Below are 20,836 nucleotides of genomic sequence, written 5' to 3' on the forward strand. Positions count from 1 at the left end.
TTGGACACAGCCAGACAAGGCTTCGAGGAATCATTTCTTTGACATTTAGCAACGACCATTTAGTGCCCAGCTTCCTTTTAAAGACAAGTCTCAACAAGAAAGCACAATTCTGCCTCCTGTTAGCCTGATCTCAGGAGACTTCCCCCAAGAGAACGAGCTCCTTTGATTGGGCCACATTTCCCCACGGGAGAAGGCTCCCTTTATGGGAGCGGCAATGGTTAATAGTTAAATGCTAGTTATTATATAGCATGGACGATTCGCCAGGCACTGTTCTAAGTTGGCAGTACAGTCACTGCCCCCATTTTACAGATGAAGAAACAGCTGAAGACACAGAGAGGTTTAAGTGACCTGCCCAAGCTGGCAGCAGAGCCAAGATTTCACCCCAGGCGCCCGGACTCCAGAATCTGTGTTCTGTAACCCCCACGCAGCACCACCCCTCACACATAGAATTTGGGGAACCCCTAGGCAAAATCCCCAATTACGTCACTCTCCTAAAGCCCAGCTACTAGTCAAGCACGGTATCCAGGTCAAGTTCCTACTACTCAACTCGGTGCCAGCCTCTTCAGGACGCAGACAGGCACACACATACGCTCAGCCCCAGCTCCTTCGCATTTCCTCCACTGGCCTCTCCTGCCTCGGGCTGCCCACCACTCCGCTCCACAGCTGCCTGGCCTTCTTCACACTCACCCTCTGAAGCTCCCTAGGGCGCCCTCCTCAGGCTGCCAGCCCCAGTCACCCACATTGAAACTGCCCAGTATCCCTCTCCTCTCTTGGACTGGGCACTGCTGCAGGGCAGAGACAGTGACCTCCATTCCTCTCCACATCGCCCAGTGGGGAGACTGGCATATAGGAGATGTTCATCAGAGTCTAGATGAAACCTGGATCAAAAGCCATCCAGCCTTTGGTTAAACGCTCCTCCAGCAAGGTGCTATCTGTGGACACACACAGAACCTATTCTCTCCAAACTCGGTTTGGAGAGGACAGGCTTACTGCAGAGGTAACTGCATTAACCTACAATACTGCTCTGCTTCCACACCTCCCGGGTCGGAGATAGTCTCATCTCTCACTTCACCCAAGGGGAGAGAACACAAGAGGCTGTGCAGCCTGGGCCCAGGCACAGGGCTGGAATGGGATCTCTGCCCCCTTCATCCCCCGAGCACAATGCCCACCTCCCCCCAACCCCTCCCCGTGCTGCAGTGTTCCAAGGAAGCACAGGAGGTAGCCAGCAGCCCCTGGAAGAGAATGCATGCTAACCTCACGCTGTCAGACCTCAAGGGGGTGAGGGCTTTGCCTTGGCAGGAAAAGCCCCTGAAAAACCCTGAGAACACTGACTGTGACGTCGGAAACACTCTCCTGGCAGAACCTTGAAAGAGACAGCCTGGCTCTAAGCAGGCTTAAGAGGCTCATCAGCCCCTAAGCTGTGGTCAGCTGACATCTGGGGGGAGGTCGGGGAATCTACTCCCCCAGAGCACCAGGGACCCAACCCACTGCCCTGCCTGGGAACCATCTACCCTACCCATCATTCTTCTATCCTGCGGGGGACTTTCTGAGGGAGGCCCAAGGGGGTGTCTGCCTCAGGGTCATCAGGGAAGGTACAGAGGACCATTTTTGGGGAACAGACTGTAAAGGAAGGATTCAGGACAGAAGGAAAGGTGTGATGGGAGCCAGAAGACACCTCGCACCATGACAGAAACAGTACACAAATTTATAGCCAAAAGGACCCGGGTTCCAGTCCCAGCTCCTCCACTGATGCTCTGGCCTTGAAAAGATCTTTTAACCCTTCTCCCACTCCCTGCCTCAAATGCTTGCTTGATCTGTAAAATGAGGACAATAAAATAATAAAAATACCTGCTTCTAAAAAGAACATACGTGTTTTTCAACAATCAAGCACCACGGAGATTATTACTGTTGACATCTGTGGCCCAGGCAGCACCAGACAATGTCTGTCCTTCAGCTGTCAGAGCCGATAACCAGGTGGCCACCCAGATTAAGGATCAGACATCTGTGTAGCCCTCTAAATGCCCAGGAAAGAGACAAACCAGGAGCCGTTTTCACACCTCATTACCCAGGGCTCTTGGTCCCCAGGTCCCGACAGCCTGGACAAGGTACCCATGGCCTTGGGACAGCATAGCTGTTGTTGGACAAGGTTATACAGTGGGTTTTTTTGTTTTCTGTTTTTAATTTATTTATTTATTTTTGGCTGCGTTGGGTCTTCGTTGCTGTGAAAATCGAGAAATAAATGTTTTGACAGCCACTTAAAAACAACAGACAAATAGAACCATATTTCCCCATGCTTTTCCCTCTGCCAGTATTTACTTAAGACACCCTGCCAGTATGCTGAGGTGCTGCTGTCTTACACTGAGCAAACAAGACTCAAACCCATGCTCTTTTCTGAAGACACAGAAAACTACAGTAAGCACCTCACTAAATCACCAACTAGTTCACATCATGAAACGCTTTCTTAAAATAAGCTCCTTTTCCCAAAGACCTCGATTTAGGAAGCCCAAAATTTACTCCCATAAATATCAAGAGAATGATACCTACACTCACCGACTTCACATACGCACTGCACTGCAAATCAGGGGTCACATTCTCACCACCCACCCACTGTCCTTTCTCTGAAAAAAAGAGCCTTAAGAAGCAACTTGCCACCATTTGTCTTAAAGAAGTTTTCCCAGATCTTTTCTAGGTTGGTTTTGAGACCGTGGCACAAATCATGGCTCTTAGTCCTCCCTCCGGCTCTCTACACAACACCGCTCTTGTTCCTTTTGCACAGAACCTAACATTTCAATCCATGAGCCAGTTTTCACCCTTGATAAAACAAGCAGGAAATGAAATATAAAGTGTGGGATTAGGCCAAGGCTTGCCAAGCTGGGAGAACCTTTTCTTAACCTTCAACAACAAGAGGTTTCAGAATGTCCCTTCTAAATAGATGTAAGCTGCTAGTTTCCCAGAAATTCTTTGTGGAACTGTTGCTTTCTGGTTTGAAATAAAGTTGCTGGGACTGCTGTTCCCAGCAACACCTCAATGAGAAAGATGACAAATACTCGAATTAGCAGGCTGACACGCTACAAGACAAATTTCACTACCATGAAGTTCAACATTTGTCTGGGGAGGAACATGTGGCAGACAGGACAGATTTCTTCCTGGGGTGCCCTGGAAGACTGTCCCTTGGATGATGGCTTACTTAAACCTCAAGAGGGCAGCTTCCTGGGCCATCCAGTACTCACAGGCTTCTACACCTGGTACCTATGGCCATCTGGGGTCCCCACCTGGACATTCTGTCGCCCCTGGTTCAGCCTTCACTCCCTAACTCCTTTTCTCTCCCTTTCAGACTGAACGATGGGTTTTTAGAATAAAAAAACACACACTCTAGATATTTAGCATTATTCCAGAGGACTAATCCTTCTGAAAGAGGCTTGAAGCCTTGGTTCATGCCTGGTCTCCACTCCCCGCCTCCGTAAGATGGGTCCTTAACTGCCCACTCCCAGCCCCCGGGAGCACCCAGCCCTGCCCAGCACTGCTGCTCCTCACTCCTGCCGAGGGGGCCCAAGTACTGGCACTCTCACCCTGTGGGGTCTCGAGTGAGGCATGATGGTGGTGATTCAGCCGATGAGGTCAATGCCCTGATGTTTGCATTTAAAGCTTTATATTCCACAGTATAGAGATGAACCATAAGATTTACGCTAATAATTTAAATTTCTAATTTTTTTAAACTTAGAATGACATTAAATAGCAAATAGAAATGCCGTAACAAGTTGAGGGAAAGCCAGCAGAAGAAAGGAAAGCACTTTATACTTCAATACCTTTTTTAAAAAATTTATTTATTTTATTTATTTTTGGCTGCCTTGGGTCTTCGTTGCTGCACGCAGGCTTTCTCTAGTTGCGGCGAGCGGGCTTCTCCCTGTGGTGGCTTCTCTTGTTGCAGAGCACAGGCTCTAGGCTCGCGGGCTCAGTAGTTGTGGCTCACGGGCTCAGTAGTTGTGGCTCACGGTCTCTAGAGCACAGGCTCAGTAGTTGTGGCGCACGGGCTTAGCTGCTCCATGGCATGTGGGATCTTCCCAGACCAGGGCTCGAACCCGTGTCCCCCGCATTGGCAGGCGGATTCTTAACCACAGCGCCACCAGGGAAGCCCTACTTTAATACCTTTAATGGCACTTTTTTTTTTGAACAAGAGACCCTGCACTTTCATTTTGCACAGCGTCCTGCAAATCAGGTTGCCAGTCCTGCCCCAGGATCTGCTGCGATCCAAAGGGCTGGGGAGGGGAAACTGGCCTTACTCCAGCACCCACAAAGAGAATGGCACCTACACAGCATGGCCTGAAAGGCTCCGAAGATAAAACTGAGGGGGACTTAAAGTTAGAAGAGATCTTGTGCAATCAGCTGTTTCCCACCAGGACCCTGGAGCCAAGTTACAGCAGACACCAAGTCCTGGCAACCAGAGAGGGAGGGAGGCCTGGTCCAAAGGCTAACAGATGTCCCGTTCCCCAGACACAGAGCATGAGGTTAGGAGGCAAAGAAGACAAAGGAGGCCAGGTTCCCGCTTTGAGTGCTGTTCTTGACACCAAGCAACTACATCCAAGAAGCCTGAGGGCCAGGCACCAGCCTTGACAGGTGTGGTTCCTGGCCGCTTTGCTTCCTTCACCTTGCCCAGTTTCCCCTATACCCCTGATCTACTTCAATAAATACCAAATGCCTACTCAGTGCCCAGTGCTGGGCTGGGCACCAAAGTCTCAGAGGAGGCAAGACCCCTCCTCTCTGCCATTCATCCTCCTTATTGACTCAAGATCTATTCAAAGCCTGCTGTAGGGAGAACCCAACCCACAGGGTTTCATGAAATCCTGAAGCCCAGCCCACTGTAACACTCTAGCTCCCAAGGTCTCTTCTAGAACTTTTCCCTCATGGGTTTCATGTTTGAAAAGGCTGTGTCTGACAAACTGTTTTTACTAAGTAATAATGGGGAATTCCCTGGAGGTCCAGTGGTTAGGACTCCATGCTTCCAACTGCAGGGGGCATGGGTTTGATCCCTGGTCAGGAAACTAAGTTCCTGATAGCCACGCGGTGCAAAAAAAAAAAATTAATGTCTTCCACTTCTTACTAATCAGAGACATGCACCACCAGCAGACAGCATAGGACACCAGGGCTGCTGCCCTTCCAAGGCACTTCAATCCCCAGCAAAACAAAGAAGAGGTGTGGCCACGTGAGCCCTGGGCAGCTTGACTCGGAGCAGTGGCACACGGGCTCCTTCAAGTATCAACGCTGGCTCTCACCTGTGATCTGGGGTAGGAGCCACCTCCACTACCATGGTGACCGTGAAGACCTACGGTCTAGTCCCAGCTCTAACACTTCGGCCAAATCATGAACCTTCATGAATCTGAGTTTCATCATCTGAAAAATGGGTAATTCCCGATCTGCTGCTTCTAGGGACTGTTAGAAGGATCAGATAAGAAAAGGTACTGGAGAAAGCCGACTGCCTTTGCTGCCCGAATGCCCAGGATTACACAAGATTCCACATCGGTAAAATGGGACTAGTAACAGTTCCTACCTCATCAAGTTGTTGTGAGAATTAAGTCAGATAATAGCTATAAAACAGTTCCTGCCATTCTTCAAGGACTCAGAAAGATGAAGCTATTACATAATCGTTGTAATTATTACATAATTACAATTGCTGTTGCTGTTAATGACACTATTATCACGATAATTATCATAACTTGTTACCTAGCTAAGAGACTCATGGGAAAGTAAAGAGGTTTTAAAGTACAGGAAGTCTTCTTAGGAGATATCAGCATCACCTAGTCTAGAGTTGGGAGAACCATGTTTGTCCCAAGTTAATCCAAAAATGAACCAAAAGTGCAGAAATCAAAACTAAAATCCACCTGCCTTAGCTCAAGGTTTTCTGCTTCAAGAAATTTTTCTCTGGAAAGTATTCAAACACTTGCTAAATATCAGGAGCAACTGATGCATCCTGAAAACCTCACACAACTCTCTGGTCCGAGGATCCACTGGGGAAAATAAAAGCAGCTGTGCCAATGCTTTGTCCCTCTAACTAAGCCCTATTAGAGGAAGACCAAAAAAAAAAAAATTGAACACTCAGAAATGCTTGTAGCAAATCTAAGAAAGCAGAGTGAAGCAAAACATTTTTTGGGGAAAAGGAGAACAATTATTCCCAAACCCTTAAGTCTCTCAAGAAATTGTCACGGGAGGTAGGAAATATAATCAGCTGCCACAGGGTCTCAGCTTCCCCACATGGTTCACCTTTGAGCGTGGGGAAACTGTCACATACTGCTTTCCCCTAGGCCTGGGAGGACACAGCCAAGGCCCTGGGGGGGTAGGGAGCCAAAGCTTGCTGTAAGATGAGCACCAGGGACTTGACACACAGTTACCATAGAAGAGTCAGCAAAAGACAGGAAGGTGGGGAGGCTGTGACTATGGCCTATAGAATCCTACACACCCCTCAAGTCCCCCAACCCAAGACTTTGCCTAGTACCTCATGAAAAAGACCGAAACTATCAGACAGGAACACCCACCTCTCCCCTCACCAACCTTATCAACCTCCTTACATCAGTTCTGACACTCAGCCCTTCCTTTCCACAAATGGATGAAATGCCCTGTTCCCATCTGAAACCAGTGAGACTTAAGCCCTGGATGCCTTTCCTCCTACCTTCTCTGAAACACTGCTCCAGTAATTGTCCCATCTCTTTCCTGCATCATCTATTTCTCCATCTCTTCTGGATCATTCCCATCCAAACAAAACATGCTCTACAATCTCCCTCTAAAAAAAAACACCCGCCTCCAAATGTACATCCTCTCCAGTTCTCAGCTAGTTCCTCAACTCCACTCTGTAACAAAATCACCTGAAATATTCACCTATACTTAACTGACTCCATTTCCTTACCCCATGTGTTCTCTTCCACCTGTTCCACTCAGGATTTGTCCTTCAGGCTTCTGGGCGCCCTCATTCTCCTGGGTTTTCTCCTTCCTTCTCAGTCCTTCTCTTTTGCCAATCTCCAAATGCTGCTCTGTCCCAAGGCTTAGGTCATCTTTTCTATCTACACTCTTTTCTTAGGTGATTTCACCTAATCCTGTGGCCTTGAATAACACCTATAATAATACCCAAATGTATATCTCCAGTCCTCTCTCTTTCCTGGGCTCAGATTCGCACATCTGACTAATTGATATATTCACATCTCAATGTAACATGGCACAACAAGATCTCATGCTCTCCCCCACCCCAAACCTGCTCCTCCCGGCCTTCCCATCTCAATGATATGAGCACCATCCACTCAGGTGCTCAAGCCCCTGGGAGTCATCTCTGACCCTTTTCCTTCTCTCGCAGACTGCAACCCAGTCACCAAGCCTGAATCTGACCACTTCTCTCCAGCTCCGATGCTACCTACCACCCTCAGTCAGGCCATCAATGATGCTTGCCTGGACTACAGCAATAGCCTCCTACTACTATCCTTACAATTGCCCACCTACAGCCCACTCTAGAACAGGCAGAGAGACCATTCTGAAAATGTAAATCAGGTAATTTCCTGCCAATCGAGTGGTTAGGACTCAGAGCTTTCACTCCCGGGGCCCAGGTTCGATCCCTGGTCGGGGAACTAAGATCCTGCAAGCCGCCAAAAAAAAAAATTAAAAAGTAAATCATTCGTGTCACTCCTTACCCTGGCTCACAAAGCTCTGTACCATTCAGCTCTCTCTCGTCTGTAACCTCTTGTCCTGCCACCTTCTCCCCTGTTCACCACATTCCAGACACACCGGCCTTTCTGCTCCTTGAACTCGAAGCTCTTTCGCACCTTAAAGCCCTTCCACTGGTAGTTTCTCTCTTCCGGAAATGCTCTGCCACCTCATCCACACAAGGATGGCTCTTTCTCGTCATTCAAATTTTACCTTAAATGTCACCTATTCAGAAACATCAACACTAACCTCCCAATCCAACCAAACCACCCAGTTACTTATCACATCATCTTATTTTAATTTTCTGCATAGTAGTTACCACTATCTGACATTATTCTTGTTTGTTTTTTCCCTTATTTTTCTGCTTCCTCCCCTCCCCCACTCAATTGCAAGCTCCCCGAGCTCCCGACCAGTGTCTGCCTCTTCAGTTCTGTAGTCCCAATGCTTACAACAATGTGTGGTACACAGGAGAAATCTAATAACATCAATGGATGCAGTTATGAGCCAGAGAGGCCCACTGACCAAGAGGTTTGAGGTCCCAGCCAGCTCCCCAACTTCTCTCTCAAATACAAATGTGAGGTAGGAGAGCAGAACCACCATCACAGGGCTAGTGCTCATTTCTATAAATCTCATCCATCAAGATTTCAACCATCTGTCAGAGCCCAAACCGGGAGGGAGGCTCTGGGATGTTCTGGGACCATCTGAGCTTCGAATATGCTGCTCCACTACTGACTAGCAGTGTTTTAGTTGGTGAAGAACGGAATTCTGACTCACAGTCCCCCAAAATACACCAACCTCTATCCTTTGCCTAGTTTATTCATTCAGTGAACAAACATTTACCGAGTGCCTACTCTGTGCCAGGCACTGGGGCAAAGGATCAAAAGCAGTTTCTGACCTCATGGAGCTCACCTGCGAGCAGGCAGAGGGTTGCAGAGAAACGCTGCAACCCAGGTACACGCCCAGAGTGGGAAATTAAAGACTATACTAGTGTTAGCGTCAGAACGGCGCCTTAACTCACTGCCCCTCGATTTCATTTCTACAGACCTAGGTCTCGGGTACCTGACGACTGGGGCAAGGCTCCCGAGCTTCTGCGGAAAAGCCACTGATTGACTAGCAGAGGCAGGAGTGATAGTCCCGGTAAAGCGCCAGCTGAAGACACCAAGTGTTCGAGTAATGCTATTGGCTGACCGGTTCCCCTCCCCAGCCCCACCGCTCCCCCGCAGGCCCGCGCTTTGGAGAAGTGGGGCTGCGGTGCCGACTTTCCACCACCATCCCGGACAACGTGGCCGAAGAGGAAGTCCCCCAAACGAAATGCCGTTCGTCTCTTTCCCCAGCCCCCCCAACCCCAGTTGCCGGACCCGGGTCAGAACCCCTACTTCTGCTCTCCCCACCCCGGGCCATCCCGGCCCCGGAACCCGCCAGACTCCGCGCAGCCCGAGACCCCAGGGCGGAGGTGTGTCCGACCCCTCACACCAGCGCCCCAATCCCGCCCAATCGCCGCGTCCCGGACGCAGTTTGAAGCCCCGGCGCCCGCATCGGGCCGGATACCGGACCCCCGCCCGGGTCCCCCTGCGGAGATGCGGCCCCCGCCTCGCCTCCGCCTGGAGCCCGCCACACAACTCAGGCACAAAATAGCCCACATGAGAGCGGCCGCGGCGCAGTGCGCGCCAACTCGCCGGACCCGCGCGGGAGGAGGGGGGCGGCGGCGCGGCGGGAAAGGGGTTGGACCCCGAGGCACAGGTGAAGGCGCGGCGCCCCCGTCACTCACTCGATGAAGTAACTGGCGCCCTCCTCCGTGAAGCCCTCCTCCCAGCCGCGGGGCAGGTCTGTGGAAACGCCAGAAAAGTCCGGTCAAACTTGGGCCACCCAAGCGCACGACCCCCTCACCCAAGGGCCCCACCCAGCCGGCCCGGCGCCCACCTGAGCGGATCATGTGGCCGGAGTTGACGGGTTCCCCGGTGCGCGGGTGTAGCCAGGTCGTGCAGCGGAGCTGGTCGCTGCGGAGAGAGAGATGCACCTGTTAGCGCCGCCGCCGCTCTGGGGTCGCTCGCCCGGCCCCGCACCCCCGCCCGGCCCGCGCCCCAGCCCGCGTCCCCGCTTTCCCGTGCCGCACTTGATGAAGAAGACGCGGCCGTCCCGGCACACGCCGTAGGACCAGTGCTCAGGTAAAGTGTCCCGCCCGACCGCCGCCGCCGCCGCCATGTTCGCCGCGCACTGAGTAGCCGCGGCTGCCACGGAGAGGGAGGGAGGGGGCGGAGGCGGGGGAGGGGGCGGTGCGGGCGGCGTGCCGGCGGGCTCGGCCCGCTCGGGCCTGGACTGCGCCCCCGGGCGCTCCATTGCGGCGCTGGCTCCTCGGGACGCGGGCGTGCGGCGGCCAGGGCCCGGGCTGGCAGAGTCCCGGCACCCCCGCGGGAGTTCGCCGCTGCACCCGCCCAGCCCAGCGCGGTAGCCGCGGCCTTTGTCCCCGCGCCTTCCCCGCCCCCAGCCCGCCGCGCGCCCCTTGGCCCCTGAGGCCGCGAGACTCGAGCAGGGCGGGGGCCGCCTTCGGGGCGCGGCGGGCCAACTCCTGAGACAGGGTGCTCCCCGAATGCGCCTGTAAACCCCACCGGACCCCCACGACACAACTCTCTCCAGGAACTGTACTTTTTTCTGAACCATGTAAACCTCAACAGGTTACTTCCATATTCCCTCCAAGCCTCGGTTTCTTCCTCTGTAAAATAAAGTTAGTAATAAATACTACATGGGATTGTTCTGTAGATTAAATGAAATAACAGTGGCGTAAAGGCTTAACTGGACCCGGGCACGTATAGGTGCTCTGTTAATCCCAGGTCAGCCATGATTTCATTTTCCCAAGTTTGCAGCTGGCGTATGAAGCAGGAGGGTGCAGGTCCTCCCCCGACACACCAACACATAGCCCTGAAGTTGGAAGGAATAACAGGTCTCTGCCTTCAATTCTTGTCAAGTGACAGACAGGTGCTGAGAGCTGTGCTGCATCTCATCCATCTTTAGAAGAACAGACCCTCCAGGCGGGGCGGGGGGCGGGGTCGGGGGTTGAAGTGGGGGCTCTGGAAGCTTCTTTGCATGGCTGGAGCCTTCTCAGTCTTTGGTCTTATCTCAGCTCCTGGGGGATCCCTCCCCTGACCTCACTGTCTAAAGGAGACCCTTCCCCTCCTCCACTCACTATTCCTTTACTTCTGTCACTTAGTTGACATTATTTGTGTTTGTTTATTGCCTTTTTGTTGTACATTATCACACATACACAAACACACCAGTAAAATGTCAGCCGGATGAGAGGAGGGGCCTTGTTCTGTCTCACTCACTGCCATATCCCCAGTGCCTGGAACAGTGCCTAACTCATATATATAGTCAATAAATGTGGCTTGCGTGCATGAAAAACACTCTACCCTGACATCCCTGCACACTGAGCATGGACAGAGAGGAAGCTGGGCTCTGGGAGATGTCAGGTCCAGCCTTTGAGGGACATAGGAGGTAGTTGGTGGGATGCAGCTCACATGAAAGTGAGACTGTAGGCTAGATTCAGAAAGGCGCCCCACTAATAAGAACCTACTGTATAGCACTTTACTCAATACTCTGTAATGACCTATATTGGGAAAAGTATCTAAAAAAGAGTGGATATATGTATAACTGATTCACTTTCCTGTACAGCAAAAACTAACACAACATTGTAAATCAACTATAGAGGAAAGAAAGGAAAGGAAGGAAGGAAGGAATACGCCCCAGACACGTGGAATTTGGCTGGACCCTGAAGGACTGGTCAGATTTGACAGGGAAGAACGCATCCCAGAGGAGAGGGATGAGAGAGCAAACATGGGATTGTGGAAGGGGTATGGGATGTTGAGGAGACCATAAAGGTGACCTTCCTTAGGAACAGACAGTGGTGTTCGGGAAGGAGGCCCATCTGAGTTAAAAAGAGGGAGCTGTGATTGTGGAGGACCTTGAACACCTGTCCGAGAGGCCTCCTCCCTTTGAGGAGATTCTTGAGCAAATTACAAGGGGAGAGTAGTATCTTTGTTGTTAAACATTAATTTAAAAGAATGCATTAAGTGGGCAAAGGACATGAACACACAGTTCATAGAAAAGTCATACTTTTTTTTTTATAAATTTGTTTATTTTTGGCTGCACTGGGTCTTCGTTGCTGCAAGCGGGCTTTCTCTAGTTGTGGCGAGTGGGCTTCTTACTGTGGTGGCTCCTCTTGTTGCAGAGCATGGGCTCTAGGTGCATGGGTTTCAGTAGTTGCAGCATGCAGTTTCAGTAGTTGTGGCACACGGGCTTAGTTGCTCCGTGGCATGTGGGATCTTCCCGGACCAGGGATGGAACCCGTATCCCCTGCATTGGCAGGCGGATTCTCAACGAATGCACCACCAGGGAAGCCCAGAAAAATGATACTTTTAAACAAATGAAAGAATATTCAACACCCTCATAATAGGAGGAATGCAGATTAAAATTAAGGTAAGATTTTTTAGTATCAGATTGGCAAAAATCACTCTGTAGAGAAAGACATTCTTGTTCATTGTTGGTGGGACTATAAAATAGTTGTCTCATTGAAGGCAATTTGGCAACAGCTATTATAATTTAAATGCATATATCTTTTGACCTAGCAATTCTTCTACTAGAAATGTATCCTACATTAATGCTCACACAGGGGCACAAAGACATGTGTACAAGAGTATTCACTGCAACACTGTCAATAGTTACAAAAGACCAGAAACAACCTAAGTGTCTATCCCCCCAAAATGGATTTGTATGGTGACAGATATTAACCAGATTTATTGTGGTGTTGTTTTGCAATATATACAAATATTGAATCATTATGTTGTATGCCTGGAACTAATATAATGTTATATGTCAATTACACCTCAATTTTTTTAAATGGGTTAAATTATGTCATACTCCTACAATGGGTTGCTATGCAGCTGTTAAAAAGAATGAGGTAGATCTCTATGTACTGGTATGGAATACTCTCTGATATATTAAGTGAAATGCAAAACGCAGAACTGTGTATGTGGTATGCTGCTATTAATATATAGGTGCATCATGGCTGAATAAGATACCCTTAATTTGTGTCCTGCCTTCAACAACAACAATATGGCATCCATCCATGGACAAGAGTGCTTTTATAGGAGCTGTGGGATCCAGCACCATATGCCAAGGGACCCAGGAGGAGTCTCACCCACACATTTCAGGCAATAGACATACAAACCTTGGTCCCAGCTGTGGACCCTGAGGGGCCCACGAACCAACTGCAGCCCCTCTCAGACACATCTAGGGGCCGTGGCAAACACTGTCTTAGAAAATCACCCGCAGACAAGAGGGTCTTTGTGGAAGTCCAGGTTTGGTGTAAAGTTCCAGCACACCACTGGAGCAAAAAAATACAAGTTTGGATGCATTGAAAAGGGCAGTTAGTAAATACTAGAGGAGGGAGATACTCTTTCAAATGCAAAGACAGCAACACAAAACTTCAAGGAACATGAAAAATCAGTGAAACATGACACCACCAAAGGATCACAATAATCTTCCAGTTACCAATCCCACAGACATGGAGATATGCCATTTACCCAGTAAATAATTCAAAATAGCTCTGTTTAGGGACTTCCCTGGTGGCACAGTGGTCAAGAATCTGCCTGCCAATGCAAGGGACACGGGTCCGAGCCCTGGTCCGGGAAGATCCCACATGCTAAGGAGCAACTGAGCCCGTGCACTACAACTACTGAGCCCACGTGCCACAACTACTGAAGCCTGCACACCTAGAGCCCATGCTCTGCAACAAGAGAAGCCACCTCAATGAGAAGCCCACACACTGCAACGAAGAGAAGCCCCTGCTCACCACAACTAGAGAAAGCCCACGTGCAGCAATGAAGACCCAACGCCAAAAATAAAAAAATTTATTTTTAAAAATAGCCCTGTTTTAAGGAAACTTAATGAGCTACAAATAATAAATGCTGGAGAGGGCGTGGAGAAAAGGGAACCCTCTTACGCTGTTGGAATGTAAATTGGTACAGCCACTATGGAAAACAGTATGTACATTCCTCAAAGAACTAAAAATAGAGTTGACATATGATTCAGCAATCCAACTCCTGGGCATATACCCTGATAAAACTATAATTTGAAAAGATACATGCACCCCTATGTTCATAGCAACACTATTTACAATAGCCAAGACTTGGAAACAACCTAAATGTCCAGTGACGGATGAATGGATAAAGAAGATGTGGTGTTTATATATAATGGAATGTTACTCGGCCATTAAAAAGAATGAAATAAAGCCATATGCAGCAACATGGATGGACCTAGAGATTATCATACTAAGCAAAGTAAGTAAGAAAGAGAAAGACAAATACCATATGATATCACTTATATGTAGAATCTAAAATAAGACACAAATGAACCAATCAATGAAACAGAATCAGGGACATAGAGAACAGACTGGTGGTTGCCAAGGGGGAGGGGGAGAGGAAGAGGATAGGAGTGGGAGTTTGGGATTAGCAGATGCAAACTGGTATATATAGAATGGATAAACAAGGTCCTACTGTACAGCACAGGGAACTATATTCAATATCCTGTGATAAACCATAATGGAAAAGAATATGAAAAAGAATATATATATATGTATAACTAAGTCACTTTGCTATACAGCAGTAATTAACACAACATTGTAATTCAACTACAGTTCTATAAAAAATAAATTAAAAAAGAAAATATTCAAAAAAAGTTAAAAATAAAATTCATATGGGGGACTTCCCTGGTGGTCCAGCAGTAAAGAATCTGCCTTCCAATACAAGGGACACGGACTCGATCCCTGATTGGGGAATTAAGATCCCACATGCCGCGGGGCAACTAAGCCCGCACACCACAACTACTGAGCTTGCGCACCTTAATGAGAGAGCCCACATGCCGCAAACTATAGAGCCCATGCTCTCTGGAGCCCGTGCACCACAACTACAGAGCCCGTGCAACCTGGAGCCCGCATGCCACAACTAGAGAGAGAAAACCCACACACCACAACTAGAGAGAAGCCCAAGTGCTGCAACGAAGAGACTGGGTGTGCCGAAACAAAAGATCCTGCATGCTGCAACTAAGACCCGACACAGCCAAAAAAAATAATCATAATAAAATGAAATAAAATTCATATGGTACCAAAAAAGACCCTGACTAGCCAAAGTCATCCTGAGAAAGAAGAACAAAGCTAGAGGCATCATACTTTCTGGTTTCAAACTATACTACAAAGCTACAGTAATCAAAACAGTATGGTACTGGCATAAAAATAGATATGTAAACCAGTGGAACAGAATAGAGAGCCCAGAAATAAACCCTCACAAAAGCTATCAACTGATATTTGACAAGGGAGCCAAGAATATTCAATGGGGAAAGGATAGTCTCTTCAATAAATGGGAAAACTGGATGGTCACACCCAGAAGAATGAAATTGGACCCCTATCTTACACCACTCACAAAAATTAACTCAAATGGATTAAAGACTTAAACATAAGACCTGAAAACATAAAACTAGAAGAGAACATAGGAAAAAAAGCTCCTTGACACTGGTCTTGGCAATGATTTTTTATATATGATACCAAATGCATAAGCAACAAAAGCAAAAATAAATGAGGCTACATTAAACTAAAAGCTTCTGCAAAGAAACAGTCAACAAAGTGAAAAGGCAACGTACAGAATGGAAGAAAGTATTTGCAAATCATACATCTGATAAAGGGTTAATATCCAAAATAAGGAACTCCTACAACTCGGTAACCAAAAACAATCCAATTAAAAATGGGCAGAGGGGGGCTTCCCTGGTGGCGCAGCAGCTAAGAATCCGCCTGCCAATGCAGGGGACATGGGTTTGAGCCCTGGGCTGGGAAGATCCCACATACCGCAGAGCAGCTAAGCCCATGCGCCACAACAACTGAGCCTGCGCTCTAGAGCCCGCAAGCCACAACTACTGAAGCCTGTGTGCCTAGGGCCCGTGCTCCGCAACAAGAGAAGCCACCACAATGAGAAGCCTGCGCACCGCAACAAAGAGTAGCCCCCACTCACCCCAACTAGAGAAAGCCCACGTGCAGCAACGAAGACCCAATGCAGCCAAAAATTAAAAAAAAAAAAAAAAATGGGCAGAGGGGGACTTCCCTGGTGGTCCAGTGGTTAAGACTCCCCGCTTCCACTGCAGGGGGCACGGGTTTGATCCCTGGTCAGGGAACTAAGATCCCACATGCCGCGGGGCAACTAAGCCCACGCGCCACAACTATAGAAGCCTGCGCACCTCAATGAAAGATCCTGCATGCCGCAATGAAGATACCATGTGCTGCAACTAGACCCAGCACAGCCAAAATAAATACATATTTTTTAAAAAGCCCCTAGAGCTCAGTTGGGATTTCAAATCTCAGTAGGAAGGGCCTGCCAGCAAGGCATCTTCATCTCCAAGGTGATTTCTGACTCTGATGTACACTGAGCAGGACTTCAGAAAGGGGCCAAGTCCTAGATGTGAACAATGTGGATTTCCAAGATATCAAGCACAGCAAGGCTATTGAGATCCTGAAGACAGCTGGCGAAATCAGCATGCATGTCTGCTTTTTTTCTGTACAATTATCAACATCAAAAAGAGATGACTGTGCATTAGAGCACTGCAGCCCACAGCCCTCCACATGAATCTGCTAGGACAAGCTGGCGAGTCCCCTGCACAGCCACTGGGGAAACTGTACTCTTAGCCCCTCCCTGGCCCAGTAGAGTGAGGAGGATGGGAAGACAGACCACACACTAAGCCAGCCAGCCAACTACATTACCCAAACTGTGCTGTGCTTTTAATTGCCTAGTTTTCTAGGTGACCTTCATTCCCTGAAAGGAGAAAGATGATGGTGTCTAGGTACAACCTAGCCCGTAGAGAACCCTGCTAGAAAAGGCAACTGACATTTATTGAATACCATGCGCTAGGCAATTACATATGTCATATTTTCATTAGATTACAGAAATCAGTAGAAAAAAGAATCTTGGGGGCCTTCTACCTAATCTGCCTGGCCATCTCATCCCATCCTTATACTACTAGTTTCATACACTTTGGAGACTCCAGTGGGACCCTGCTTTCTTCCCCTTACTCCTATCCTCTCCCCCCCAAAATAAAATGCAATGTTGAGAGGAAAATATATATGTATATTTATGGATAAAATAATACAGTTCATCAAGAGATCCAATAAGAGATACCATGAAATTATTTCAATAAATGCCAAAAGATGTATTTGAGAAAACTATCACTCATTTTTAAAATTATATTAGAATCTAAAATGAAAAATAGTGACTATCAAATGCTGGTGAGTGTGCAGAGAAACTGTCTCTCTCACACATTGCTAGTGGGAATGTGAAATGGTACAGCCATTCTGGAAAATAGTTTGGCAGTTTCTTAAAAAACTTAACATTCACTTACCATATGTCCCAGCATTCCCACTCCTGGACATTCCAGAGAAATTAAACATGTTCACATAAAAACTTATACGTGATTTTTCATAGCAGCTTTTTGTAACAGCCCCAAACTGGAAACAAACAAAATGTCCTATAGTAGCTGAATCGTTTTAAAAACTGTGGTACATCTATACCATGGAATACACTTGGTAATAAAAAGGAACAGACTGTTGATATATACAACAACTTGAGTGGATCTCAAGGAATTATGCTGAGTGAAAAAAAGCCAATCTGAAAAGGTCACATTATATGATTCCATAACATTCTCAAATTTTAAAAATTACAGAGATGGAGAACTCATCAGTGGTTGTAAGGGGTGAGGGATGGTGATGGGAAGGGGAAAGATGGATAAAAGAGTGGCATGAAGGAGATCATTGTAGTGATGAAATAGTTCTGTATCTTGATTGCAATGGTGGTTACACAAATCAGTAAAATGACTACAGAATGATATAGTCTGTATTCTGTAAACTATAGAATGATGTACACATACATTATACCAATGCTAATTTTCTTTTTTTTTGGCCGCGCCATGTGGGCACGCGGGATCTTAGTTCCCCAACCAGGGATCGAACCCATGCCCCCTGCAGTGGAAGCGGGGAGTCTTAACCATCAGACCGCCAGGGAAGTCCCTGTACCGATACTAATTTTCTAATTTTGATATGATATTGTCCTGTAGTTATGTAAGATGTAACCATTGGTGAAATGGGTGGAGGGTAAATAGGGACCTCTTTACTGTCTTTGCAAACTTCTGTTTGCAATCTATAATTATCTCAAAATAAAAAGTTTAAGAAATGTATTAGAAAATTAACAATAACCAGATGTTTCTTTTGAGAGTATATCTCTCAGACATACACATTCTTTAACAATGAAACATTTAAAAATATTCTCATGAAAATAAACATTTTTTTTTAAAAGAACAAGCATATCTATAGTGATGCTATTATTTAAGGTTGTTTTAGAAGTTCTTGCCAATACAATCAGACCTGAAACAGAAATAAAAGACTTAAGTATTGGGAAGGAAATAAAATTATCTTCATGCAGACAATAAAAATATGGCATAATACCTTAAAATATGGAGAACAACCCTAAACTCTTAGAATTAATAAAGAAACTCAGGACCAAGATAATATCACAAAATTAATAGTTTAATAATCAGTTGAACTCTTTCCCCCATAATAATAGCAGCCAAAATATAAACAATTTAGGAATAACCCTAATGAAAAAATATATACAAAACATATGTGTAAAACCTATATGATAAGAACCACAAAGCTTTACTGAGAGATAGTCAGTGTTATAACAACTTGGTTTCAAATTTAAACCTGTAAATGTAAAAACAATAATAAAAGCAATGCATGCATTCCAATCGTTTTTGTAAGATTTAGAAATTCTTGCAATTACTAGTAACATAATCCAATGAATTACTAGCAAAAATGTTTATATTATCTAGCTCTGCATCACCCCAAAACAGCCATTGGCCATGGGAATTATGGCTAGCCTACATTGTCTGAATTGATATGTACTGTAAGTATAAAATATAGAGCAGATTTTGAAGACTTAGTATAAAAAATGAAAAATACCTCATTCATAATTGTTTATAATGATTACATGCTGTTATAATATTTTGGATACATTAAGTTATGTAAAATATATTATTAAAATAGTGGTTACTACCAAATTCAAAGCTACATATATTGGCTCACCTTTGCAGCTCACATTATATTTCAGTTGGACAGCTAGTGCTGTTTGAGCATTTTCCTTTTTTTTTCTTCCAGCTTTATTGAGATATAATTGACATACAGCACTGTATAAGTTTAAGGTGTACAGCATAATGATTTGACTTACATACATCATGAAGTAATTATCACAATAAGTTTAGTGAACATCCATCATCTCATAGAGACACAAAATAAAAGAAATAGAAAAAGTATTTCCCTTTGTGATGAGAACTCTTAGGTTTTACTTGCAACTTTCATATATGACATACAGCAGTGTGTATTATCTTTATCATGTTGTACATTACATCCTTAGTACTTATTTATCTTATAAATGGAAGTTTGTACCTTTTTTTTTTCCTGGCCATGCCACGTGGTTTACAGGATCCTAGTTCCCAGACCAGCGAGCCAACCCGGGCCCTCGGCAGTGAAAGCATGGAGTGCTAACCACTGGAAGTCTGTACCTTTTGATCACCTTCATCCAGTTCCCCTTTGTGCCTCTGGTAAACACAAATCTGATCTCTTTTCTATGAGGCTGTTTCTAAAGTATAATTGACCTACAACACTATGTTAGTTCCTGTTATACAATATAGTGATTCAGTATTTCTATACATTTCAAAATGATCATCACAATAAGTCTAGTTACCGTCTGTCACCATACAAAGATATTACATAATTATTGACTATATTCCCCACAATGTACATTTCATACTTGTGACCCATTTATTTTGCAACTGGAAATTTCTACCTGTTAATCTCCCTCACTTATTTCTCTCCTCCCTTGCTCCCCTTCCCTCTGGCAGCCACCTGTTTGTTCTCTGTATTTGTAACTGTTTCTGTTTTGTTATATTTGTTCATTTGTTTTTTAGATTCCACACATAAATGAAATCATATAAGATTTGTCTTTCCCTGTCTGACTTATTTCATTTAACTTAATACCCTATAAGTCCATCCATTTTGACAATAATGGCAAGATTTCATTCCTTTTTATGACTGAGTAGCATTCCATTGTGTGTGTGTATATATATATCACATCTTCTTTATCCATTCATCTATTGATGGGGACTTAGGCTGCTTCTCGGCTATTATAAATAATGCTACAATGAACACAGGGGTGCATATATCTTTTCTAATTAGTGTTTTCATTGGATAAATACCCAAGAGTGGTATGTACTTATTGCCATTTTGTTAATTTTGGGGTTGTTTTTGTAGTTCTTTTTTGTTCCTTTCTTCTTTTGCTCCCTTCCCTTGTGATTTGATGACTATCTTTAGTGTTATGTTTGGATTCCTTTCTCTTGTGTTTGTGCATATATCTGTTACAGATTTTTGGTTTGTGGTTACCATGAGGTTTATATATAACAATCTTTATATATACATGATTATTTTAACTTGCTGATCTCTTAAGTTTTAATGCATTTTTACAACTCTGCATTTTTACTCCATCCCCCCTCCATGTTTACCGTTTCTGACATCACATTTTACATCTTTTTGTTTTGTGGATCCCTTAACTACTTACTGCAGACATACATGAGTCTACTACTTTTGTCTTTTAACCTTCCTCTAGCTTTATACATGGTTGATTACTATCTTTACTGTATATTTGCCTTTACCAATGAGATTTTTCCTTTCATACTTTTCATATTTTTAGTTGTGGCCTTTTCTTTTCTGCTTAGAGAGGTCCCTTTAACATTTCTTATAGAGCTGGTTTCATGGTGCTACACTCTTAGCTTTTGCTTGTCTGTCAAGCTTTGTGTGATTTTGTGTGCACCCTTTAAGAGTGGAGTCTCTTTCCAAAGACAGCCTCTTCAATAAGTGGTGCTGGGAAAACTGGACAGCTACATGTAAAAGAATGAAATTAGAACACTCCCTAACACCATATACAAAAATAAACTCAGGGCTTCCCTGGTGGCGCAGTGGTTGCGCGTCCGCCTGCCGATGCAGGGGAACCGGGTTTGCGCCCCGGTCTGGGAGGATCCC

The 20,836-nt window shown here is 45.9% G+C and overlaps 1 protein-coding gene and 1 long non-coding RNA gene across 2 annotated transcripts in view; both read right to left on the reverse strand.

Annotated features, from left to right (window-relative positions):
• PLEKHA7 (pleckstrin homology domain containing A7) overlaps positions 1 to 10,338 on the reverse strand; it is a 196,687-nt gene extending 186,349 nt beyond the window's left edge. The window contains exons 1-3 of the mRNA XM_028500906.1: positions 9,794 to 10,338; positions 9,601 to 9,677; positions 9,449 to 9,506 (exon numbers count right to left, since the gene is read on the reverse strand). Coding sequence (XP_028356707.1) covers positions 9,449 to 9,506; positions 9,601 to 9,677; positions 9,794 to 10,338 — 680 coding nt within the window. The remainder of the gene's footprint in view (positions 1 to 9,448; positions 9,507 to 9,600; positions 9,678 to 9,793) is intronic.
• A 6,653-nt stretch (positions 10,339 to 16,991) lies between these two features.
• The window catches only part of LOC114488015 (uncharacterized), a 22,446-nt gene continuing 18,601 nt past the window's right edge, over positions 16,992 to 20,836 (reverse strand). Inside the window, exons 2-3 of the long non-coding RNA XR_003683694.2 lie at positions 18,848 to 18,919; positions 16,992 to 18,127 (exon numbers count right to left, since the gene is read on the reverse strand). This is a non-coding gene — a long non-coding RNA (uncharacterized lncRNA). The remainder of the gene's footprint in view (positions 18,128 to 18,847; positions 18,920 to 20,836) is intronic.

The sequence above is a fragment of the Physeter macrocephalus genome, chromosome 16, assembly GCF_002837175.3.
Source record: "Physeter macrocephalus isolate SW-GA chromosome 16, ASM283717v5, whole genome shotgun sequence".
NCBI lineage: Eukaryota > Metazoa > Chordata > Mammalia > Artiodactyla > Physeteridae > Physeter > Physeter macrocephalus.